The sequence below is a fragment of the Rhinoraja longicauda genome, chromosome 21 (genome assembly GCF_053455715.1).
Source record: "Rhinoraja longicauda isolate Sanriku21f chromosome 21, sRhiLon1.1, whole genome shotgun sequence".
In the NCBI taxonomy this organism is placed as follows: domain Eukaryota; kingdom Metazoa; phylum Chordata; class Chondrichthyes; order Rajiformes; family Arhynchobatidae; genus Rhinoraja; species Rhinoraja longicauda.
The window spans coordinates 23,045,375-23,072,294 of record NC_135973.1 but is presented as its reverse complement, the minus strand read 5'-3'; the positions used below and the strand labels follow the sequence as shown (position 1 = coordinate 23,072,294).

At 45.2% G+C, this 26,920-nt stretch overlaps 1 protein-coding gene across 1 annotated transcript in view; it reads left to right on the top strand.

Annotated features, from left to right (window-relative positions):
- Positions 1 to 7,460: 7,460 nt before the first annotated feature.
- The window catches only part of LOC144604056 (arf-GAP with dual PH domain-containing protein 1), a 113,890-nt gene continuing 94,430 nt past the window's right edge, over positions 7,461 to 26,920 (top strand). The window contains exon 1 of the mRNA XM_078418107.1: positions 7,461 to 7,842. Within this exon, the coding sequence (XP_078274233.1) occupies positions 7,758 to 7,842 (85 nt within the window). The 5' untranslated portion in view covers positions 7,461 to 7,757. The remainder of the gene's footprint in view (positions 7,843 to 26,920) is intronic.

Here is a 26,920-nt window from a genome sequence, read left to right as displayed (position 1 = left end):
TCAGTGACCTGAACAGTCCTTCCAAGTGAGAGAGAGGTTCACCTGCACCTCCTCTAACCTGGTTTACTGCATACCAGCAATGCCACCCTGTTGATGGGAAGGAAATATGAAGAGAACAAGTTACAGTTAATGTAACTGGGGTGGTTCCGTGATTTGGCATAGATTCAATGGGCTGAATAGCCTCCAGCACCCATTTATCTAATCCCATTTTATATGTGGCTAAGTGTCTGTTCTTTTTTTGCAGAGACTCTTGGGAAGTGTTACTCTGAGTTGCAATGTAAATGCAAGTCATTCTCGTAAGGTCTGTGAATTTTATGCAGAACTACGAAATGTGGGAAGTGAAAATAAACTAGTTCTTTTTCCTGCAACTGTGGTCAAACAATGACAGGGTTTGTTAACATATTTCTTTGGTGTTTTTCACTGAGCAACATGATCAGCTACTCTGAACTGAGCTCTCTGTTTCCCCCTTTGGTTGTGATAAAGTACTGCTGTTTATCTCAGGAACCTTTGCCAGCTATCCCTTTCACTGTTTCATTGACCCCTGTGCATGTGCTTGGAGAGTAGATTCTAACGCAGAAAAAAAAGATTGAACATAGAACAGTGCAGCTCAGGAACAGGCTCTTTGGCCCTCAATGTCAGTGACAAATATGATGCCAAAATAAATTACTTCTGCAGCCTGAAGAAGGGTCCCGACCTGAAATGTCATCCATCCTTTTTCTCCAAAGATGCTGCCTGACCTGCTAAGTAACTCTTGTACTTTGTATTTATCTTTGGTATAATCCAGCATCTGTAGTTCCCTGTTTCCATGAATTACTCTCATCAGCCTGCGCATGATCCATATGCCTCCAATCCTTGCATATCCACGTGCCTATCTAAAAGCCTTTTAAATGCCACTATTGTATCTGCCTCCACCACCACACTTGGCAGTGCATCCCAGGCCCCCCACCATCCTCTGTGTTAAAAACTTGTCCTGCCTATCTCCTCTAAACTTTGCCCCTCTCACTCGAAAGCTCTGCCAATTAATCTTTGATATTTCCACCTGGGAAATAGGTTCTAACTGTAGGAAAAGGGTTCTAACTGTCCTCCCTATTTATGCCTCTCATACTTGTATATACTTCTATCAGGAAATCCCTCCACCTCTGGCATTCCAGAGAAAACAATCCAAGTCTGTCCAACCTCTTCTCATAGCTAATACTCTCTAATCCAGGCATCACTTTGGTAAACCTTCCCTGCACTTTCAATAGACAATAGACAATAGACAATAGGTGCAGGAGTAGGCCATTCAGCCCTTCGAGCCAGCACCGCCATTCAATGCGATCATGGCTGATCACTCTCAATCAGTACCCCGTTCCTGCCTTCTCCCCATACCCCCTCACTCCGCTATCCTTAAGAGCTCTATCCAGCTCTCTCTTGAAAGCATCCAACGAACTGGCCTCCACTGCCTTCTGAGGCAGAGAATTCCACACCTTCACCACCTTCTGACTGAAAAAGTTCTTCCTCATCTCCGTTCTAAATGGCCTACCCCTTATTCTTAAACTGTGGCCCCTTGTTCTGGACTCCCCCAACATTGGGAACATGTTATCTGCCTCTAATGTGTCCAATCCCCTAATTATCTTATATGTTTCAATAAGATCCCCCCGCATCCTTCTAAATTCCAGTGTATACAAGCCCAATCGCTCCAGCCTTTCAACATACGACAGTCCCGCCATTCCGGGAATTAACCTAGTGAACCTACGCTGCACGCCCTCCATAGCAAGAATATCCTTCCTCAAATTTGGAGACCAAAACTGCACACAGTACTCCAGGTGCGGTCTCACCAGGGCCCGGTACAACTGTAGAAGGACCTCTTTGCTCCTATACTCAACTCCTCTTGTTACGAAGGCCAACATTCCATTGGCTTTCTTCACTGCCTGCTGTACCTGCATGCTTCCTTTCATTGACTGATGCACTAGGACACCCAGATCTCGTTGTACTCCCCCTCCCCATAGCTTCCATATCCTTCCTGTAATGGGGTGACCAGAATTGCATGCAATACTCCAAATATGGCCTAACAAAAGTCCTTTCAAGCTGCTTCATGATGTCTGGTCTCTTGTACTCAATGTCCTGGCCAAGAAGGGCAAGCATATCATTTGCCATCCTTATCAATTTCAGTTTCGAAAATTGTCCCTCTTGTGTTAGTGTTTTCCTGAATGCTGCATTTGTTCCACTGGTACCTATGGGGTGGCATGGTGGCGCAGTGGTAGAGTTGCTGCATTACAGCACCAGAGACCCAGGTTCGATCCTGACTATGGGTGCTGTACAGAGTTTGTACAATCTCCCCGTAACTTGCGCGGGTTTTCTCCGGGAGCCCCGGTTTCCCCCCACACTCCAAAGACATATAGGTTTGTAGGCCAATTGGCTTGGTAAAATTGAAATTTGTCTCTAGTGTGTGTAGAATAGTGTTAGTGTGCAGGGATCGCTGGTAACTCGGTGGGCTGAAGAGCCTGTTTCCACGCTGTATCTCTAAACTAAACTAAGCTAAACTTGCTACTTTTGCATGATTAACATCTTGCCCTTTTTTTGCCCAGTATTTGTTCAGAACTACTTTATTAATGGACGCTGGCACATGCTAGTCAAAATAGGAGATTAGAGATCTGGATGACTGACCTGGAGGCCAAATCCCACCATGGCAGCTGAAGAATTAAATTTAAGAGGTTAAGTAAATCTGGAAGTAATCTGTAGGATTTAGGCAAAGCTAATGATTAGTTCATCTCTAAATAATGACCTCAAACGTCACAAAAATAGAGGATAAAATAGATGGTGCATTTAACAGAATGAAGTGGCAGACTTGAAATTCTTAACACCACAGGCCTCTTGCGGTCTTTCAGCCACTGGCAGAATATTTGTAGAAACAAGGAACTGCAGATATTGGTTTGTACTCAAAATGCTGAAGTAACTCAGCAGGTCATGCAGCATCTCTGAAGAAAAAGGATGCGTGAGATTTCTGGTCGGGACCCCTCTTCAGGCGCCTTGACCTGAAACGTCACCCATCCTTTTTCTCCAGTGATGCTGCCCAACCAGTTGAATTACTCTGGCACTTTCTGTCTATCTTTGGCAGAATATTTGTGTTAACCAGAAGGGGGCGCATGGTGTCTGCTTTTTGACCTGATGCTCAACAAAGGGTGTGGGGCTAAAAGCCCAAATACAGTGTATAAGGATAATAAAAGGATTTGACATTTCCACTGTCAAGTGAACCAAAAACTAGAGCTCCTAAAGAGAGAACAGGAATTAATAAATTAAATACAAAAAACGTTTAAAAACACTTCATACATTCTTTGTGTTTATATTTTCAATATTGCTAGCTTAGTCTTAGATATGCAGCATGGAAACAGGCCCTACGGCCCACCGAGTCCATGCTGACCATCAATTACCCATACACTAGTTCTATCCTACACCCTAGGGACAATTTATAGAAGCCAATTAATCTACAAGCCTGCACGTGTTTGGAATTTAGGAGGAAACCGGAGCATCTGGAGGAAACGCACGTGATCACAGGGAGAACGTACAAACTCCGTACAGACAGCACCCATAGTCAGGATCAAACCCCGGTCTCTGGCGCTGTAAAGTAGCAACTATTCTGCTGCGCCTCTATGCTCCTGCCATTACTCAGCATTGCTAGCACATGTCTTTAACCAGAACCCCTGCAACTCATTTGGCCACTTATTTGGTGATGTTCCTTCTTTTGTTTGAAGGGTCTCCCCATGAGATTCAGCCCCTCAAGGACCTGAGACTTGTCCTCCCCCACCGAGCCTTCATGTTGGTTGCACTAAGTTTCAGTGCATCAGTTGGTAACATTCCCCTAAGGACATCCCGCTGTGCTGGGAGACTGAGGCATTTAATACCGGAGTGGGGAGGTTATTTTAGAACTGTATAAAACACCTGTTAAGACACTGCAGGAATGATGAGGTAGCATTGACTATGGGTGCAGAGGAAACATGGGGATGTCACCAGGTCCGATGAAAATAGAATAGTGCAACACAGGAATAGTCCCTTTGACCCATAATGTCTATGCCGAAAATGCTGCCAAGATAAACCAATCTCCTCTGCCTGCATGTGATCCATATCCATGTGCCTATCTAAAAGCCTCTTAAACACCACTATCATATCTGTCTCCACCAGCATCTCCACCAGCACATTCCAGACACTCACCACCTTCAGGGTAAAAAAATGTTGCCTTGCGTCCTTTCATAAGAGTTAGGCAAAAATAGATTTGGACCATCCACACTAACAATGCCATTTCCAGTTGGCACAAATCTTAACGGTTATCGTCAGTTTAGCTTCAAGGCAAGTCCCTCTGGATTGAGGTGCCTCCCTATAGAACAAAGGAGCCTGAGGGGAGATTTGATTTTTTTTGTTGTTGTTTACCTTTCAGAATCATGCCCATTACTATTTGCCCTGGAAAAGCCAGCTGCAGTGCTTCTTATGAAACTGCTTCAAATCTGCTCCAGTACCCTCTCCAAGGTGAGAAGGGGCAAAGTTTAAAGATGTGCGGGGCAAGGTTTTTACACAGAAGGTGGTGGGTGCCTGGAACACGCTGCCGGGGATGGTGGTTGAAGTAGGTACATTAGTGGCATTTAAAAGACTTTTGGATAGGCACATAGATATGCAGGGAATGGAGAGTTCTGGGTTAAGTGCAAGGAAATAAGTGATGGGCTTGGCATCATGTTCAACACAGGCGTTGTGGGAAGAAGAGCCTGTCCTTGTGCTGCACTGTTCTATGTTCTGTTACTCAGTAGTTTTTCAACATATTTGTTTCATTTACAATGGGAAAATTCATCTGCTTCTCTGACTGTTTGTGTTACACCTCAAGCTATTAAGGTGGTTATCAATCAAACCCCATCCAAATCCCTTCCAGAAATGTCACCATGGTGATGCTCAGTTCCAGAATCAGGTTGGACACAGAATGCATCATGACATTGAAATCCCATCTCACACACTACTCATTGCCATTACAGTAACTCGATGTGTTCTGTGGAAGAATTATAAGGTGCATTCTGGCAATCAACAAGTGGTGAACTGCAGTAATTGTAAATTACATCTTTCTCGTGCTGCTTCTCATTTCCAGTTTACCTCAGTTCATCTCAAAAGCAGAACTGGTAAATAACAAGTTAAACGCACCGGGTGCTTGAACCACCTTAACAGAACACACCTTTCATTCGCAAGAAGCAAAACTTGACCATTCTTTCTCCTCGTAAGATCTCACCATCCAAGAGATCAGTCTGGCATTGAATCTCTATTGCACTGCCTTTATGCCCAGTACATCCTTTATTATGTAGGACATCAAAACTTCATACAGTCCCTTAAATGTAGTCTCTCCAAGTCTTTGTATAATTGAGTGCACCTCTTTTTGGAGATATGGGAGGAAATCCACACGGGAGAACGCGCAAACTCCACATAGACAACACCCAAGGTCAGGATCGAACCTGGGTCTCTGGCATTGTGAGACAGCAGCTCTACAGCTAGGCCAGAATCATGGGTGCACAATCATGGCTCATATCTTTTACCTCACCAACAATTGCGCGCACTAATCCCATATCACTTGATTCTCTTAATGTCCAAAACATCTATTTGTCACAGTCTGTCCTGTTCACTGACCTGCCAGCCACACCCACCATGCTAAGCCAACTCCCCTCACCTGTTCACTCACCTGCTCCAGATCACCAATCAAGCCAGCATATAAACCCTTCCTGCACACACACTCTTTGCCAGATTGTTCTTAGCCCTCATGCAAGACTCTCCAGCATTCTCTCTTGGACTGATTTCCCGTTGCCGACCCTGCCTGCTCCCGACCTTCATGCCTCGTCGTAGCCCTGGTGAACGCCTCAGTCTTCTGTCCATGAGCAGGTAGAAATAAAGCTCATTCTAAAACTACTTCCTTGGTTCCGTGTGCTGCATTTGGGTCTACCTGCGGTCCGTTACATTACAATCTGGCCGGCCAAGGGTAAACACAAAATGCTGGAGTAACTAAGCAGGTCAGGCAGCATCTCTTGAGTAAAAGAACAGGTGACGTTTCTTCTGAACCTTTCTTCAGAATGAAAGTAAACAGAGGTGGAGTACTGGAAATCAGGACCAGCAACAGTTGGCTAAGGAAGTGTGGAGCCCATTATGGCCCATTGTCGGCTGGGGAAGAGGTGATAACAAAGGGATACAGAGATGTGAACAGTGGAACTAGTGGGATGCGAGGGTGGGAATGCAGGGGTTACTTGAAATTAGAGAAATCCCCATTGAGAACGAGGTGGAGCGTCGAGAGCGCAGATGAACCCATGCCGCCGAGATGTACCTAGTGGGATCCACCAAGACCGAAGGGGGCCAGGCAGAGGAGCCGCCAAGATGGAAGGGGGGACCCAGCGTGGGGCCGCCTGCTGTCACGTCGACGGCAGGCCTGGTTCACCACTGCGAGCAGAAGATAAAACTGTGCGATTAACCTTTCGTGACTTTGTCGGTGCCAGAAACGTGGTGACTCTCGTGTACTGCCTAGGTGAGGTCTGCTTTATGGATGGTTTTACCAGGTTGTATGCAAGACAAAGCATTTTATTGTACCCACAATGATAATAAAGTATCATTGAATTGAATCAACATTCATACCACTGTGTTTGTAAGCTGCCCAAGCGAAATACTCCCAACCAAGGGGCTTGATTTGGTCTCCAAATTTGAGGAAGGATATTCTTGCTATTGAGGACGTGCAGCGTAGGTTTACTAGGTTAATTCCCGGAATGGCGGGACTATCATATGTTGAAAGACTGGAGCGACTAGGCTTGTATACACTGGAATTTAGAAGGATGAGAGGAGATCTTATCGAAACGTATAAGATTATTAAGGGGTTGGACACGTTAGAGGCAGGAAACATGTTCCCAATGTTGGGGGAGTCCAGAACAAGGGGCCACAGTTGAAGAATAAGGGGTAGGCCATTTAGAACTGAGATGAGGAAAAACCTTTTCAGTCAGAGAGTTGTGAATCTGTGGAATTCTCTGCCTCAGAAGGCAGTGGAGGCCAATTCTCTGAATGCATTCAAGAGAGAGCTGGATAGAGCTCTTAAGGATAGCGGAGTCAGGGGGTATGGGGAGAAGGCAGGAACAGGGTACTGATTGAGAATGATCAGCCATGATCACATTGAATGGCGGTGCTGGCTTGAAGGGCCGAATGGCCTCCTCTTGCACCTATTGTCTATTGTCTACCCACAATGATAATAAAGTATCATTGAATTGAATCAACATTCATACCACTGTGTTTGTAAGCTGCCAAAGCGAAATACTCCCAACCAAGGGGCTTGTGAGTAAGAGATCGAATACAGGATTGAGAGCACACAAAGGATTGTAGAAACGTTACTTCATCTCAAGCCAATGGTTGGGGATGCGGGTGGTGATACCGCCAGAGGGCGGGTTGGAGCGTTTGTGGGTGTATCTCTGGCGAGGGAAGGTTACGCCTACTTTCCTCACCGGCGTAAGAATGCGGAACAAGTTGCAATTTGGAAGGAGAGAGCAAGTTTGCAGTGCGGCAACAGTCCCCTCACCATCCTGCCCTTTCATCTGTCCGTGCAAAGGAGAATAAACAGAGAAGTGGCAGATGATGCAATCTTAGGCGGGGTAGGGTTTCTTTATTTTTGTTTTTGGAAAATCCCTGATTGTGAATTTCACTTAAAAATAGGAAAGCCAGAGCTCGCCTTATCTTGACAGCGAGAGACAGGAGACCGGGTCCCTTCCCAGCTATATTTTGGTAGCATGGCGGTCGAGAGGAACAGAAGGGTTTTGCAGGACTTCCAGGCGATCCCGTGCAACCAGACGTGTGCGGATTGTGGAGCGGCGGGTAAGTGTGTGGGGATACCGGTGGCATTGCAAGGAGGGAGAGAATCTCCACCTGTGTGCAGGGAGGAGGAGGAGGAGGAGGAGGAGGGGTCGCGTTGACATTTTCACCACGGGCGTGTGTTCTTGCATGAGATAACGTCAGCGCTTTGCATGAGCTAATGTCACTCTCGACAATTCCTGGGGCAGACCTTCGTGATCTGTTGCAAGAGATTGTGTGTTCAGATGAGCCAAGGGGGGGGGGGGGGGGATGCTGTAAAGATTTGCAATTACTGTATTGGGGAGAGCAACGGGCGTGATCCACATCACAGGTGCTGGGTTAGAGGACGTTGAAAGCAACTGTGTGTATTGTGATGTGTGTTGTAACCTGGCTGTTGTTAAATGGCAGAATCTATTTGATTAAAAAAGAAAGCTTCCGTTTTGCAACACAGAATGAATGGGAGTTTCTGGAAATAACCCCAACGTTCTGTAAACGTGCAGCAGATTTTTGTTTCATTTGGAGGGGATGGGCTGAGGGTCGTTTTTGCCCGACCCCTGTCCAAAGCGAGAACAGTATAGAGCTGTCAGGGACAGTGCAGCGACGTCAGTACTTAAAAGTGGAGGTAAAATAAAAGTGATTTCTTTATTTTTGGGAGGAGGGGGGGGGGGGGGGGGGTTGGATGGGGAGGTGCGGTCTGTAGGCGGAGCCACAGTAATACGTCTTTCATCGAATTTCGAGTGCTTTCCCACATTGAAATTCAACAGGGATTACGCTTGTTTTCATCAAAATGCCATACGGCAAATTCGAGAATGATTGTAATGTGTTGCAAACGTTCAAGGGACATTTATTTGTTTCTGAAAACGTCAATTTGAAACCCACACTGAACCTGATTTATCGCGATTTTAAAATTCCAATAATCAATTTCCTGTGTTGTGAGTATAATTAATATGTTATATTGGATTTCCCTGCAGTTGTGCCTGCTACAGGAGAATCTTTATGACAGTGATACAGAATGATCTATTAAACGTGAGGAGTAAGAGTAGGCCATATACATTCCCCAGGCACAATCACCATTGAATGAGATCATGGCTGATGCCTGTGTCCCGTTCATATTAAACAGGGAACAACAGCACAGAATCAGGTGCTTCAGCCCATATGAGCAGAACATGATGCCAAGCTAGATTAATCTCCTCTACCTGTACATAACCCATATCATTCAGTTTCCCCGCATATCCATTTTCCAGTCCAAAAGTGTAGGAAGGAACTGCAGGTGCTGGTTTACACCGAAGATAGACACAAAATGCTGGAGTAAATCAACGGGTCAGGCAGCATCTCTGGAGAAAAGGAAGAGGTGATGTTTCGGGTCGAAACCATTGGCTTTTGACATCAATGAAAGCACAGCCAGAGTCATAGTTTACATTGCATTTGAAAGACAACAACCGAGCTGCGTTAGTATGGAGACACAAGAAACTGCATGGAACATAGAACATAAAACAGTACAGCGCAGGGACCGGCTCTTCAAACCACAATGTCCATGCAGAACATGATGTCAAGATAAACTAATCTCATCTGACTGCACATGATCCACATCCCTCCTCTCCCTGCCTGATCCTCAATTCTTCTGAGGGTGTATACATCTATTGATCCCATCTTTGATAATGCTCAGCAGCTAGGCATCCATCACGTATTGGAGCAGAAAATGGCAAAGATCCATGTTTCACTAAATAAATTTCTCTTTATTTTAGTTTAATTTAGCTTTGAGATGCAACCCAGAAATAGGCCCTTCAGCCCACTGAGTCCACGCCAACCAGTGATCCCCGCACACTAGCACACTAGGGATAATTTACAATTTACTGAAGCCAATTAACATACAAACCTATACGTCTTTGGAGTTTGGGAGGAAACCGGAGCACCCGGGGAAAACCCACATGGTCACAGGGAGAATGTACAAACTCCGTACAGACAGGATTGAACCCGGGTCTCTGGCGCTGTATGGCAGCAACTCTACAGCTGTGTCACCATGTTGCCCTACAGATAAGATATTTATTACCTAAGATATCCATGCACCTGCCCTAAGACTGGCTGAGAAAACAATGACCTTGAATTACATGTGGATGCTTATGACACAGAGGAGGCCATTCATCCCATTCAGTAGTCCTGCCATCACAGGGATCAATCTGGTGAACCTTCTCTGTACTCCCTCTAAGGCTAGAATGTCTTTCCTCAGATTAGGAGACCAAAACTGTACACAATACTCCAGGTGCGGTCTCACCAAGGCCCTGCATCTTCTCCACTGGTAAGCAGAAAATGCTGGAGTAACTCAGCCGGTGAGGTAGCATCTCTGGAGGAAAGGAATATGTGATATTTCGGGTCTGATCTAAAGAAGGGTTCCAACCCAAATGTTACCTATTTCTTTTCTCCAGAAAAGCTGCCTGACCCACTGTGTTACTCCAGCATTTGGTGTCTATCTTCGGTTCAAACCAGCATCTGCAGTTCCTTCCTACACATAAGGTAATCCCATCTTCCCTACAGCCCATCTTGATTATGGGTCAGGGTTAACATTAATTACACTACTGCGGCTAAAGATTATGCAGAAATCCCCATCAGAGCCCCAGCCATCTCTTCGCTTCCTAAAACACTGGGATAAATTTCTCCAGGATCCGGGTATTTGCCCTTTTTATTTACGTTGATATATTTAACACTTCCCTTTGCTGATGCATTTATATTTGTGAGTATCAGCGTCCATTTCCGCTAATGTTCCATCCTCCCCATCCTTCTCCTTGATGAATATTGATGCGGTATTCAATTAGGGCATCACACATCCCGTGGCCCCTTTTTTAAAGTCCCTGAGGAGACTTACTCATTCTCAAGCTATCCGATACCCTCAAAGGAAACACAAGAAACTGCAAATGCCAGAATCTTGAGCAAAAACCGGTTGATCAGACAGCACCTGTGGAGAGAATGAACAGCCAACATTTGGACCAGGACTTCAGACTGAAGAAAAGGTCCTGATCTGAAAAGGTGCCTGTCCATTCCCTCCAGTACTTAGTTTCTTTTTCCTCTTACTCCTAATATACATCTAAAATGTTTGAGTTCTCTTTAATTTTGTTAAGCTGGAACATTTCAGATTCCCTTTTTTGCTTACTATGTGATTTCTTAAGATCTCACCTGTAAACATAGAAAATAGGTGCAGGAGGAGGCCATTTGGTCCTTCGAGCCAGCACCGCCATTCATTGTGAACATGGCAGATCATCTACAATCAGTAACGTGTGCCTGCCTTCTCCCCATATCCCTTGATTCCATTAGCGCCTAGAGCTCTATCTACCTCTTTTTAAAATTCATCCAGTGAATTTGCCTCCAATGCCTTCTGTGGCAGAGAATTCCACAAATTCACAACTCTCTGGGTGAAAAAGTCTCTTCTCACCTCAGTTTTAAATGGCCTCCCCTTTATTCGTAGACTGTGTCCCCTGGTTCTGGACTCCCCCAACATTGGGAACATTTTTCCTGCATCTAGACTCCGAGCTCTTATCATAGATGACCCCCATATTCTCGGCTGTCTTCCTCGAGAATGACACATATCATAATTTCCGTTACACAAAGCTGCATTGTCTGTGCTTGCATCAAGAGACCCATTGGGGAAATGAATAAATCATCTGTTTATCTATTTACTATTTTTCCACATAAATTCTGTGAGAGCAAATTTTATTCTACGTCTCAAATTTTTGGATAGTGATTCTGAAACCTTAAAATGGCCCTACGTTTTTCCCTTTCAAATACCTCCCACTTACCTGACGTTGTTTTTCACTCTAGCACTTGCTCCCAGTCTGCACTTGCTTCCAGGTGCGTAAGAAGGAACTGCAAATGCTGGTGTACACAAAAGATACTGTAGACACAAAATGCTGGAGTAACTCAGCGGGTCAGGCAGCATCTCTGGAAAAAAAGGAATAGGTGACGTTTCAGGTCAAAACCCCGTATTCAGTCTGAAAAAGGGTATCGTCCTAAAACGCCACCTATTCCTTTTCTCCAGAGATGCTTCCTAGCCCGCTGAGTTACTCCACCATTTTTGTGACTATCTACTTTCTCCAGCTCCTGTCCTATACTATGGTAGCCAGATCTGCTCCCAATTTAAGACCTGAACTCTTAGGTTCAATCTTATCATTTCCCATTACTACCTTAAAGCATACTGAATTGTGGTTACAGTCCGCAAGATACCCCATCTACAGCTGCCCCACCTGCCTGCTTTTGGCCCATATCCCTCTAAAGTTTTCCTATCCATGTACCTGTCCAAATGTCTTTTAAATGTTGTTATAACAACTGCCTCATCTGGAAGCTCATTCCATGTACTCGCCACCCTCTGTGTGAAAAAGCTGCCCCTCATTTTCCTATTAAAACTTTCCCCTCTCAACTTAAACCTACAACCTTTACTTCTTGATTTCCCTACTAGACAATAGGTGCAGGAGGAGGCCATTTGGTCCTTCGAGCCAGCACCCCCATTCAATGTGATCATGGCTGGGAATAAGACTGTGCATTTACCCTATCTATTCCCCTCATGATCTTATGCACATTTATTCATCCCCTCACCCTCCTGCGCTCCTAGGAATAGCATTCCATCATGCCCAGCCTCTCCCTATCGCTCAGCTCCTCAAATCCTGGCCACATCCTGGAATAACCTTTGTTTGTCGCTCGGAGACTCTGACAAATCTTAAAGAGACGTCAGAAGGATAGTTTCCACTTAAAGCAGGGTCATCCGAACACTCAGAGTATTACAACGTGGAAACAGGCCTTTTGGCCCAAATTGCCCACGTCACCCAACATTCCCCATCTACACTATTCCCACCTGCCTGCGTTTGGCTCATAACCCTCTCTACCTGTCCTGTACATGTATCTGTCTAAATGTTTCTTAAATGTTGCAATAGTACCTGCCTCAACAACCTCCTCTGGAAGCTCGCTCCATACACCCACCACCCTTTGTGTAAAAAAAAGTTACCCCTCAGGTTCCTATTAAATCTTTTCCCCCCCTCACCTTAAACTTACATCCTCTGGTTCTCAGTGTCCCTACTCTGGGCAAAAAACTTTGTGAATTAGTGGAATTCATTGCCCCAGATGGCTGTAGAGGCCAAGTCACTAGATATTTTTAAGGCTGAGATCGACAGTGTCTTGATTTGTACGGGTGCCTGGTGTTATGAGGAGAAGGCAGGAGAATGGCTGATCTATCTTTTCCTCACAAAACCCATTTAGTATCTCTAAACTAAATGGGTTTGTGAGGAAAAGATGGATCAGCCATGATTGAATGGGGGAGTAGGCGATGGGTCGAATGGACTAATTCTGCTCTACTAACTTATGAACATGATTACTTGATCCTCCATTTAGCCGAGAAACAAAGATCCACTGGGTTGCAGGTAATGAGCCAGTTGATTCTCCCAGGCCAGGGATTTTGTACAGGGTGACCATGAATGAGCTACAAGCGCAAATTGGTTTGTTGAGCTTCATGAGCTTGTACATCCAGGGCTTCTAGAAAGGTCAGCTTTGCTGCATTCCCTTGTGTGAATCTCACAAAGTCTGACAAGTCAATAACCGGAAAAGAAATATATTGCGCTGCTCAATGAGGTGTTTAAAGTTCCAATTGTTCACTGTTTGAAAAACGAGGAGTGATCCGCATTTCTGGTTTTGACATTGACATCTTAAACTGCTCATTCCCCCTGATCTCACTGGTATAAAACTCCAGTTACTGCCGTGAAACCAAATCATAGGGCCAAGGATCATTAACGGAGAGTGTAACCAAGGCTGAAAGTGCTCAGCAAAATGACAAGACAAGATAAATTGCAATGCTAACTTGACTTCAGCTTCGGTTTATATAGGTCTACAGACTCAAGAGGAATATTGATAGTGACCTTCATTTCCTCCCCCTCCCCCTCCCCCTTCCCTTCACAGCCACTTACATATCCTCAGAATGACATATAAAAATGATAAAGTGGAATATGTGTAGGTTGACCAGTGACTGCCAGTGCTTAATTGACGCTCTATGGTCTGTGCTTACCGAATAGTGAAAGGCCTGGATAGAGTGAATGTGGAAAGGATGTTTCCACTAGTGATAGAGTCTAGGACCAGAGGCCATAGCCTCAGAATAAAAGGATGCACGTTTAGAAAAGAGATGAGGAATTTCTTTAGTCAGAGGGTAGTGAATCTATGGAATTCATTGCCACACCTGGCTGTGGTGACCAAGTCAATGGATATTTTTAAGGCAGAAATTGACAGATTCTTGATTAGTGAGGGTGTCGGGGGTTAAGGGGAGAAGGGAGGAAAATGGGGTTGAGAGGGAAAGGTAGATCAGCCATGATTGAATGGCAGAGTAGACGATGGCTCGAATGGTCTAATTCGGCTCCTTGAACTTATGAACTGGTGCGGTGAGGCAGGGAAAATATTGCGTGTCATTGCTTCAGGTGGGATGGAGGGAGAGGTAGAGATTGGTTCTTGTTTGTTGGACATGATGAGGCAAACATGAAAAGCTGGAGTACCTCAACGGGACAGGCAGCATCTCTGGAGAGAAGGAATGGGTGATGTTTCATCAGCCAGCGATGCTGCCTGGCCCACTGAGTTACTCCAGCTTTTTGTGCGTCATCAGTTTAAACCAGCATCTGCAGTTCCTTCCTACAAATGAGGCAAGCATGTCTGTTTTTCTTTCAGATAAAACAGTTTGATTGAAAGAAAAGGTGACTTTATCTTCTGTAAATATTGCTTCTTGATCTTACTACATGGAAGGACACGTTAGGTATGTGGGAAAGTGGAGGGTGAGATATTCTTGTGTGACCATTTTCATCGTGTGGTCTGTGACACTGTGGGTCAAAAATGGGCATTTTTCTCTGGTGCTATGAAATATGATCTGTAGCCCTACATGGCTAAGTTATTAACTGGGTGAATCCAGACCCACATTCCCTCTAACCAAGTTGATTTATATTTAATATTGTCAATGTACGAGGTACAGCGAAAAGCTTTGTTTTGTGTGATTATCTAAACAAATCAGATAATACTATACATAAATACAATCAAGCCAAACTCAAGTACAATAGGTAGACAAAGGGAAAGGTACACTGTGCAGAGTATAGGTTTATCATTGTCAATGTACCGACGCACAGTGAAAAGCTTTGTTCTGTACGATAACCAAACAAATCAGGTCCTATAATAATATACGTACATGCAATCAAGCCAAATTCATCCAATCTGCAGAGCAAAGGGGAAGATACAGAATGAAGGATATATGTTTATTATTATCAATGTGCCGAGGAACAGTGAAAAGCTTTGTTTTGTATGATATCCAAACATATCAGATACTGTAATACTATATATAATTGCAATCAAACCAAACTCGAGTATAGCAAAGGGGAACGTACAGATTGCAGATTATAGTTCTCAGCATTGTAGCGCATCAGTTCCATCGACAACGTCCAATGCCCGCGATGGGGTAGATTTGAATCTCGGATCAGGTGAGGCCGTGGTTGAGGCTTATACGATCGTGGCATTTAAAAGACTTTTGGGTAGTAGTTGGATATAAAGAGACTGGAGAGATATGGATTACATGCAGGCAGATGAGTAGGTCTTGGCATCATGTTCAGCACAGACATTGTGGGCTGAAGGGCCTGTTCCTGCACTGTACCATTCTGTGTTCCAAGAGTCAGTCATGATAAGCAGGGATCAAAAGAGCCTGATTCGAGACATGCAATATGAGTTTTTGAAAAGGGTGATTGATTCTGTGAAAATCATCCACTCTTGTGAAGCAATCTAGAAGGTCAAATACTGATATTTTTAACTGATGGAACACAGGAAGACGCTCAGATGCTGTGCTGCTATTGCCATTCTATATTTGAGCATCAGGAGTTAACAAATAGAGGTTTTAGTAATTACTAGAACAGGGTGATCCCATTGGGCCCAACGCTCTCCTGCATTGGTGTAGCACCCTCCCCTCCCCACTCACCCACTCCATCCCCCTCAACCCCCCTTTTGCCCCCTCACCCACTCCATCCCCCTCAACCCCCCTTTTGCCCCCTCACCCACTCCATCCCCCCTCAACCTCCCTAAAAACTCCCCCGGGACCGGGGGCGGGCGAGGCAGAGGAAAGGGGAGAGGGAGCCACTGACCCCCCCCCCCCCCCCCCACCCCGGGCGGGCAGCCCTCCCCCAACTGACGATCTTTGGACCCTTTGGCAGCCGGGGAGTGTCCCCCCGGGGCCGTGGGCGGGTGAGGGGGGACAGGAAAGAGGAGAGGGAGTCACTCACCTTGGCCCCGGGCATGCATTGCGTCAGCCAGAATGATCACGGAGCCGTTGGGTAGAAACCTCTCCTGCAGCGGGAGCTTGGCAGCGAACGGCGGCCACGGCCATCTTGTTTGACCCTCTGCCGCCAGGCTGCATGACGAGAGGAAGGCCAGGCGCGGGGCACGCCGGGACGGGCGCTGGTCCTCCCGCCGGAGGGGCAGGGCCATTTATGAAAGTTTCATCTCGACAGCTCAGCAACCCCCACCCTCCTCATTGGCCGCCACTCCCGTCACTCTGGCGGGTCCTGCCCCGGGCGGCCATCGTGGGCCCTCGCCCCCCCTCATTGGCAACCACTCCCCGGTCTCTCGGGCGGGTCCCATTGTGACGTCCAACACGGCTGACAGCCAGAGTTAATGGAAAAGTGATATTTTAAACTTTAAAATGTCAATAACTTTAAAAATATAACACCAATTTGAACCAAACTTGCCACTGCAGACCCCAGGACAATGGTGAGTAAGGTGGGCTTAAAATTGTCACGCTATCATGTACCATTTTGGCTGTATTTCCAGATGATCGGACGCAAACAAACGACCAAACAAACAGCACAAACAAACAGCGGAACAAAGAAGATGAGAGTTTTCGTGAGATATCTATATATATATATATATATATATAGATAGATAGATGGGGCTTCACCATATATACTAGATGAAAGCTAGCTTGCAGGCTGTTTAAAATGCAATGCACCACAATCTGCTCTCTGTGCTAAAGTGCAGACAATAAAGGAAAGACCTTACATTTGCAAAGAAGCTTTAATGACCTTTGGTCGTTCCAAAATACTTCACAGCCAACAAAGTGTAGATCTTATATAGAGAACCGTACAGGTGATTCTACCCAACAAGATCCCACGGACAACGATGTGATGGTAATCTTGTACCAAGATGAACAGTGTTAGGAAGGAACTGCAGATGCTGGTTTAAACCAAAGATAGACACAAAATACTGGAGTAACTCAGCAGGGACAGGCACCAATGCTGGAGAGAAGGAATGGGTGATGTTTTGGGTCGAGACCCTTCTTCAGGCATGTGATAAGTGTTAGCATTTATTTCGGGTAAATGCAATGTTAGCGTTTATTTCGCAAGGACTAACACGAGAGTATAAGAAGAGGGATGTAATGCTGAGGTATTATAAGGCACTGGTCGGACCACATTTGGAGTTTTCTGGGCAGTTGTGGGCCCCATATCTGCGGAAGGGTGTGCTGGCTTTGGAGAGGGTCCAGAGGTTTACGAGAATGTTCTCGGGGATGATTGGATTAGTGTATGATGAACGTGTGACGGCACTAGGTCTGTACTCGCCGGGGTTTAGAAGGATGAGGGGGGAACTTTATTGTAACTTACCAAATAGTGAAAGGCCTGGATAGAGTGAATGTGGAGAGGATAGTTTCACTAGGAGCAGTCGCGGGAGAGTCTAGGGAGAGTCGAGGAGCAGAGCGCACAGCCACAGAATAAAAGGACAAACCTTTAGAAAGGAGATGAGGAATTTCTTGAGTCAGAGGGTAGTCAATCTGTGGAATTCATTGCCACAGATGACTGTGGAGGCCTTCATTGGATATTTTTAAAGTGGGGATTGGCAGATTCTTAATCAGTAAGGGTGTCAGAGGTCATGGGGTGAAGGCAGGAGAATGGGGTTGAGAGGGAAAGATAAATTAGCCATGATTGAATGGTGGAGTAGGCATGATGGCCTAATTCTGCTCCTATGACTAACGAAGATGGCAGTAGGGGAAGTTTGGTCCCGTTGAGTTCACCTCCCGCGACTTTGGAAGCGCTCAATGAGTTTTGAGGTCAACTACGGGAAGAGAGTAATGGCGACCTCGGTGCTTTGACGCGGAGCGGTGGCCCTGGGAGGAGGTAGATGGCGCGTTTGCGGTAGTTGAGGTGGCGGTGGAGTGGGGCCACTGGAGGCCGTGCAGCCGTCGGGGAATCGTGTAGATCAAACCCCGCTGGAGGTCCCATGGAAGTCGGAGGAGGGCACGGATCGGATTTCTGCAGGGGTGAAAGACACCAACTGCATTGCCAGGCCAGGCCAACTACTACATCACTGACCCAGTGTGCCGCCAGGACAACGGACCTTTTAAAGCGAAAATAAGACTCTATGTTTGTTAAGAACTTGATTCTTGAAAGGTACAAGATGGAGCTGGAAACATGTGACTTTGTGTACTGCCTCAGAAGAAAGCTAGTATTTATTTTACACTACAATCGTTACACTCTGATGTAGGATTGTGCTTATGTATAGTATGATTTTACTGGATTGTATGTAGAACAAAGCATTTCACTGTATCTAAATTTGGGACAATAAAGTAACTATTGAACCATCTGTCTTGGAATAATGCATTTATTTTCTCTGCCTGGTGCTATGCAATTTAATTTTCTTCCATGTACAAAGCAGAGTAAAGACTTTTAGATTAGAAATACAGGGTGGAAACAGGACCTTCGTCCCACCGAGTCCATGCCGACCAGCAATCACCTGAAAACTGGTTCTATCCTGCACACCATGGACATTTTACAGAAGCCAATTAACCTACAAACCTGCACACGTCTTTTGAATGTAGGAGGAAACTGGAGCAACCGGAGAAAACACAGGCGGTCTCGGGGAGAACGTACAAATGTCGTACACACAACATCAGGATCAGGATCAAACCCAGGTCTCTGACGCTGTAAGGCAGCAATTCTACCGCTGCACCATCATCCGCTCGATTGTTTAACATTACGTGGACAGTTTGACTCGCTGTTCGGTATTGTGATTCAAAGCGGGTGCTGGAAATCGGAACAAGGTCAGCGGGACAGGCAGCGTCTGCGGAGGGGGAGATAGAAAACAGAGAAAATGTTTTGGGTGGGTGACGGTGCCCTCATTTGTTTACCAGGGCATGGTTTTGTTAATTAAATTTCCAGAGCAAGATCTGTGGCTCAACAATTTGTTTATTCCGTAGTGTTCTGATCATGTGGTCAGCAAATGATTCAGTGTGCTTTCTTTATACAAAATATAGCGCATCAGTGACTGGTGTGGTACTTGCAATTAACAATATAGTTCTCTATTTATTCTTATAATTTAACAATGACCTTTTATCAGACTGGATGCAAATGGAACAAGTTCTAAAGTGCTGGAGAAGAATTGCTGAGGGGAGAGGAACGGAGATGGCACAATGGTGACTAAAATTCCAGTTGCCTGTCTTCTTAATTGCTCTTGTCCTCTTGCACTGTTCCAACGAATGTCAATGTAAATTGGAATAATAATAATATTCATAATAATATTCATTTATTGTCGTTGCAACAAGTGCAACGAAATTAAAAAATAGCAATCCTGACGGTGCGTAAAAAACATATATGCAATAAATGCAAAACAAATAAATACCAATATATTAAATACAAAAGTTTTAACAGTGTGACCTATTGCAGAAAGTAGTGTTCAGTTCTCGTATGGCCCTGGGGTAAAAACTGTTCTTGAGTCTGTTTGTTCGGGATTTGATCGACCTGAAACGTCGACCAGAGGAACCAGAAGAACCTTACCTGACCCTAGAGTACACAGCCCTAAGGACTCAACATTAAATTAATAATTCCTGTCTTGTATCTCAGACTTCCAGCAATTATTTTTTTCTTTCTCCTGTTCTGATATTTCGGATTATGTTCACACCCTAGTAAACCTTCCCCACCCCTCTCACAGGCATCACTTGGACCTTTCAATTCCTCACAGAATTTCCTTTTGGTTCTTTCGTTCCCAATCCCACCTTCTCTTTTTTTTTTCCACCACCTTTTCCACTTGGAGCTCTTCTCAGTTTTGATGTAAGGTTCTCGACTCCAAATGTTAACCATGGTTCTCTCCTGATGCCTTTGTGTTTTGCTTTCACTTCCTCCTTGAGTCACCCTTGTGACCCCAGCGTGACCTCTGTATGAAAATCCTCTGCAGAATAATATCACTTCTCATGTAACATTTCTTGGAAGAGTATTTCGAGGAAACTGTGACCTTATTAAGAACATAGAATAGTATGGCACAGGAGCAGGCAATATTCGGCTGGCAATGTCTATGCCAAAATTCCCTGCATATCCATGTGCCTATCCAAAAGCCTCTTAATTACTGCTCTTGTATCTGCCTCCATCACCACCTCTGACAGCACCTTCCAGGCACCCACCACTTCGGAGTAAAACAAAACCTGCCCTGTGCATCTCCTTGAAACTTTCCCCCTTTGACCTTGAGGCTATTCCCGCTCATCTTTGACCCTGGGAGAAATGTTCTGACTGTCTACCCTATCTATACCTCATAATTCTATATACTTCGATCATGTCTTCCCTCAACTTCTGACACACCAGAGAAAACAATCCAAGTTTGTCCAACCTCTCCTTATAGATAATCCCTCGAATCCAGGCAGAATTTGGTAAATCCTGTCCGCACCTTCTCCAAACCCTCCATATCAGATGACCAGAACTGTGCACAATACTCTAAATGTGGCCTAAACACTCTTTTACAACGCTGCAACATGACTTCCTGACTCTTATGCTCAATGCTTCAACCAATTAAGGCAAGCATACCATACACCTCCTTTACCACTCTATCTATTTGTATTGCCACTTTTAGGGAGTTATGAACTTGGACCCCAATATCCCACCATCAATGCTGTTAAGGATCTTGCCATTAAATGTACACGTTCCCTTTGCATTCAACCTCCCAACACCTCACGTTTGTTCAGATTAAACTCCATCTATCCTTTCTCCGCTCATATCTATAACTGATCTAAATCCCGCTGTATCCTTTGACAATCTTTCTTACGATTCGCAGCTCCATCAATTTTGGTGTTGTCTGCAAACTTCTTAACCAACTCGTCTACATTTATTTATAAATATAACAAGCAAAGTTTCTAACACAGATCACTGAGGAACATCGCTGGTCTTGGACCTCCAGCCTGAACAACTCCCTTCCACCACAATCCTTTGCCTTTTATGGATAAGACAGTTCTGAATCCAAACTACCAAATCACCATGAATACCATGCATCATAATCTTCTGAATCAGGCTATCATGAGGGACTTTATCAAATGCCTTACTGAAATCCATGCAGACACGGGGTCGCACGGTGGCGCAGCGGTAGAGTTGCTGCCTTACATCACTTACAGCGCCAGAGACCCGGGTTCGATACTGGCTCCGGGTGCTGTCTGTACGGAGTTTGTACGTTCTCCCCGTGTCCAGCATGGGTTTTCTCCAAGAACTTCGGTTTCCTCCCACACTTCTGCACAGGTTTGTATGTTAATTGGCTTGGTATCATATCATATATATACAGCCGGAAACAGGCCTTTTCGGCCCTCCAAGTCCGTGCCGCCCAGCGATCCCCGTACATTAACACTATCCTACACCCACTAGGGACAATTTTTACATTTACCCAGCCAATTAACCTTCATACCTGTACGTCTTTGGAGTGTGGGAGGAAACCGAAGATCTCGGAGAAAACCCACGCAGGTCACGGGGAGAACGTACAAACTCCTTACAGTGCAGCACCCGTAGTCAGGATCGAACCTGAGTCTCCGGCGCTGCCGGATGAATGTAAAAATTGTCCCCAGTGTAGGATAGTGTCAGTGTGCAGAGATCGCTGATCGGTGAGGACCAGGTGGGCCGAAGGGCCTGTTTCCGCGCTATATCTCTCAACTAAACTAAACTAAACAGCATCCAATGTCCAAACCCTCATCAATCAGCTTTGTCGCTTCTTGAATAAAAGTTCATTAAGACATGATCTACCATGGATTAGGGACTGTCAGCATCATGTATGGTATCTTGACTTCATTGGTCGAGGTAGGTCATCTGTAGAAAGTTCCCGTCCTGAAAAGTCACCAATCCGTGTTCTCCAGACATGCTGCCTGATCCGCTGAGTTACTCCAGCATTTTGTATCTTCTTATGGACAAAGCCATGCTGACTCTTGCTAATTATCCCATTCTCTTCCAAATATGAGTAAATCCTATTACAAAGAACCCTCGCCAATAGCTTCCCTACACTCATGATCCAAGGGATGTCTGTTGTTGTTGGGCCAACTTGGTCTTAAAATAGTGGTGCCAGAATATGGAACCTGCAGGTAAAATGGTCCTTGTTACTCACTCCCATTAAATCCAGCTACCCCAATCTCGTGAGATACTTTCTGTATCTGTATAAATCTGTATAAAAGCTGACTGTTCCAAATAGAATTTCAGAGTTGTACAGTAACTGCTCTCCTTGTGCACAAGTAAATAAAGTGTGTCTGGAAAATGAATGTACGTTGTCAGAGTCCAGTTGATCATGACACCAAACCCAACTTTCGTAAGATTGGGTACCGTCCAATTCACTTCTGCCCCAATGCATACATTGGACTTTGTCTATGGAACTGATGCACGACAATTGAAGGTAGACACAAAATGCCGGAGTAACTCAGCGGGACAGGCAGCATCTCGGGAGAGAAGGAATGGGTGACGTTTCGGGTCGAGACCCTTCGTCAGACTGATGGTCACTACAATGCTGAGAACTATATTCTGCACTTGGCATATTTCCCTTTGCTCCACCTGTTGTACTTGAGTTTGGCTTGGTTGTATTTGTGTAGAGTATTATCTGATTGTGTAGCATGCAAAACAAAGTTTTTTGTTGTTCTTCGGTACACGTGACAATAAACATAATCCTAATAAGCATTGAATGCATAAAATGGAGATTGACAGATACTTTTAAATGACAAGGAGGCTGAGAAGTGGAAAGTTTGTGTTAAGGCTAAGATTGGAAAACATTCTGATCTCAAGACATGGCAGAACCTCCTCGGGACTGATTACCTAATCCTGTTCTTTTTTTCCTATGTTCAAACCAAGCTCAGTAGCCCAATCTGCACAGTGCTTGGTTTAGTTTAGTTTAGAGATACAGTGTGGAAACAGGCCCTTCGGCCCACCGAGTCTGTGCCGACCAACGATCCCTGTACACTAGCACTATCCTACACACTAAGGACAAATTACAATCTTCACCGAAGCCAATGAACCTACAAACCTGTACGTCTTTGGAGTGTGGGTGGAAACCTGAGGCCAGGATCGAACCCGGGTCTCTGGCGTTGTAAGGCAGCAACTCTACCGTTGCGTCACTATGCCGCCTAGTGGTGCAGCTAACAGTGCCACTACCTCACTGCGCCGGAGACCCAGGTTCAACTCTGATCTCTGAACTGTCTGCATGGAGCTTTCACCTTCTCCCAGTGACTGCATGGGTTTGAACGGATTTCCTGCTACACTCCAAGGAACTTTGCCTCGATATGTTAATCATCCACTGTAAATTGCCCCTCACATGCAGATGAGATGTAGAATTTGAAGGATGTTGATGAGAACATAGGAAGAATAAAATTTAGAGTTAATGTAGGATTAGTGCGGTGCTTGGGGGAGACTTGGTGGCTGTAGGGCCAATTTTCTTACTGTATTGTCTGTTAATGTTTTGACTACACTTAGCAGTAATGCACCAAGTTAAGGGGGAAATCTATTGAAATCCAGTTGATCATTAATTATGAGATTGATTGATTGAAAGATTTAGTTGTAGAGACACAGCTTGATGTCCTTAGGCCCACCAAGTCCACGTCGACCATTGGTCACCTGCACGCACTAGTTCCATGTTGTTCCACTTTTGCAGCCACTCTCAATACACTCGGGGCAATTTTACAGAAACCAATTAACTTACAAACTCGAAGTTCTCGGAGGAAACCCATGCACTCACAGGGAGAACGTGCAAACTCCACACAGACAGCACCCGAGGTCGGGATCGAACCCTGGTCTCTAGTGCTGTGACGCAGCAGCTCTACCAACTGTGCCGCGATAAGGATTGGGGGGCGTGAAGCCACTGGGCTTGTATGCGGAACCATGATAGACAATAGACAATAGGTGCAGGAGGAGGCCATTCGGCCCTTCGAGCCAGCAGCGCCATTCAATGTGATCATGGCTGATCATTCCCAATCAGTACCCCGTTCCTGCCCTCTCCCCATACCCCCTAACTCCGCTATCCTTAAGAGCTCTATCTAGCTCTCTCTTGAATGCATTCAGAGAATTGGCCTCCACTGCCTTCTGAGGCAGAGAATTCCACTGGAGATGCGAGTTCTGATCTTACAGTGGCAGCTAGGGATTTTAAATTCTGGAAGTAAAATAAACATTGACATATTGAGGGATAAAGGCTGCTGTCAGTAATGGTGATCTTAACAGCCATAAGAGGTCAATTGGTTTACGAGTTTCCTTTGTACGAAATCTGTCAATTTCAATCTATATCTAACATCAGAATCACAGCAGCAGTCAAGGGCAGTTAAGGATGGGCAATGGATGCTGACTTAGCCAACATCTTCTCCACAAACTGCCGGTGTTATTAAGTATTCACTTATTTAATAGTACAGATCTAACTGATGGCGATAGCAACAGAGGCAGTGAAGGAAGTTTTCTAATGTAAGATAGACACAAAATGCTGGAGTAACTCAGCGGGGCAGGTAGCATCTCTGGAGAGAAGGAATGGGTGACGCTTCGGGTCGAGACCCTTCTTCACACGAGGTTTTCTAATAGCTCTCAAATATTAGTGCTGGAGTAACTGCAGAAAAAAAAAGTGCTCAAATTTAATTTAGAGCTCTTTAGTTTAGAGTTACAGTGCGGAAACAGGCCCTTTGGCCAATTGAGTCCTCCCCAACCGGCAATCCCCGTACACTAGAGCTCTCCTACACACGACAGACAATTTACAATTTTTACCAAAGCCAAATTAATCTATAAACCTGTACATCTTTGGAGTGTGGGAGGAAACCGAAGCATCCGGAGAAAGCCCATGTGGTCACAGGGAGAATGTACAAACTGTTCAGATAGCACCCATAGTCAGGTTGGAATCCAGGTCTCTAGCGCTGTAAGGCAGCAACTCTACCATTATGCCCCTGTGCTGCCCAGAGTAGCTGCTCAAGTAGCTTCTTTTTTTGTAAACCAGCATCCTTGTCCTTGTTTCTACACTTCTCTAATATTACTGCCCGTTCTGAAATTCTCGCATTATTTACTCCTGCATTAAGAGAAGCATTGTAGAATTTTGACCCTCTGCCCAAAAGAATGTGTAGGGAGTGGATGAGAAAGTGGGGGAACACAGAAGTAGCGTGAGCAGGTGATCGATGCTTGACATGGACTCGGTGGGCCGAAGGGACTGTTTCCATGCTGTATCTCCGAACTAAAACAAACAATAAAGGCCTCTACCTCCTCCCCCCCACCTAGATACGTTTTTAGTCTTGCAAGCAAGAAGCAAGATGGTCATTTTGATGTTTTAAATCCTAACATAAGTTAATAAGTTCAAGTCACAGGAGCTGAATTAGGCCATTCGGCCCATCAAGTTCACTCTGCCATTCAGTCATGGCTGATCTATCTTTCCCTCTCAACCACATTCTCCTGCCTTCTCATCATAACCCTTGACGCTCTCACTAATCAAGAATCTGTCAATACTCTGCCTTGAAAATACCCAATGACTTAGCCTCCACAGCCTTCTGTGACAAAGAATTCCACTGTCATGTCAACTGCAGTTTCTGAGAGATAAAGATCTACCACGTCTCATAGATGGAAGGTTTCTGCTGAGTCGGGTTGACTAAAAATTGCTGAACCGTCTTCGTGTCAATGATGTTTCAACCCACCACATTTGAGATAAGAGTCAAAAAGCCCCCTTGGCCCACAGATTGTATTCTCCAGCAATCTGCACTTGTTCTCCCATTTGAGAAGCTGGAGAGGATCTCTTTCAATGGGGAAAGGCTTGCGTCAGGCTACGCCCTACCTGTTTAAAAAATCCAGAAATACATCATTGGAGCTTATCCAGGAAGGTGTGTAGCTAATTCTGGACACTGGCCAGGTTCATGTGGTGACCAATGCTCTTGAACCACTGCAATGCACTGGTAGTGAAAGTGGTGTTGAGTGAGGAGTTCCAGGACTTGAACCCAAAAAAGGCGGCGAATAATTTCAAGACAAGATGGTGTTCGACTTGGAGGGGTTTCTGCAGGTGGTGCTGCTTTCTGTCCTTGTTTACCGTGACGGTAAAAGACGCATCTTCAGGAGATGCTGCTGAATGTGAGTCAGGGTAGGGGAATCAATAAAAAGAGGAGGTTTGTTTGGTGAGAGGGACGATGTAATAGGAACCTGAGAGGCAACTTTTTCACTCAAAGGGTGACGGATATATGGAAGGAGGTAGTTGAGGCAGATACTATAAAAGCATTTAAAAGAGACATGGGCATAAGTTCATAAGTTGTAGGAGCAGAATTAGGCCCTTCGGCCCATCGCGTCTACTCCACCATTCAATCATGGCTGATCTATTTTTTCCTTTCAACCCCATTCTCCTGCCTTCTCCCCATAACCCCTGACACCCTTACTAACCAAGAATCTGTCAATCTCCGCTTTAAAAAAATGGACGTCCATGGATTGGAAAGATTTATAGGAATGTGGGACAAATGCGGACAAATGGGAATAGCTTAGGTGGGGCATCTTAGTTGGCATGGGTGAGTTGGGGTGGATGGCCTGTATCTGTGCTGTATGACTTTATGACTCTCTGACTACTGAATTCCTCTTGGAAATACAAATTGTTGGAGTAACTCAGCGGGTCAGGCAGCATCTCTAGAGAACATGGATAGATGATGATTCGGGTTGGGACCCTTCATCAGACTGATTGTAGGGGGGAGGGGAAAGAAAGTTGGGAAAGAGGAAGGACAGGACAAAGCCTGGCGGGCAATAGGTTGATACAGGTGAGGAGGGGGTTTTTGATAGGCAGATGGTTGGAGAAAGTTGATAACAACCAGCGTTTGCAGTTCCTTGTTTTTTAGATCCTCTTGGAGACGGTGTTC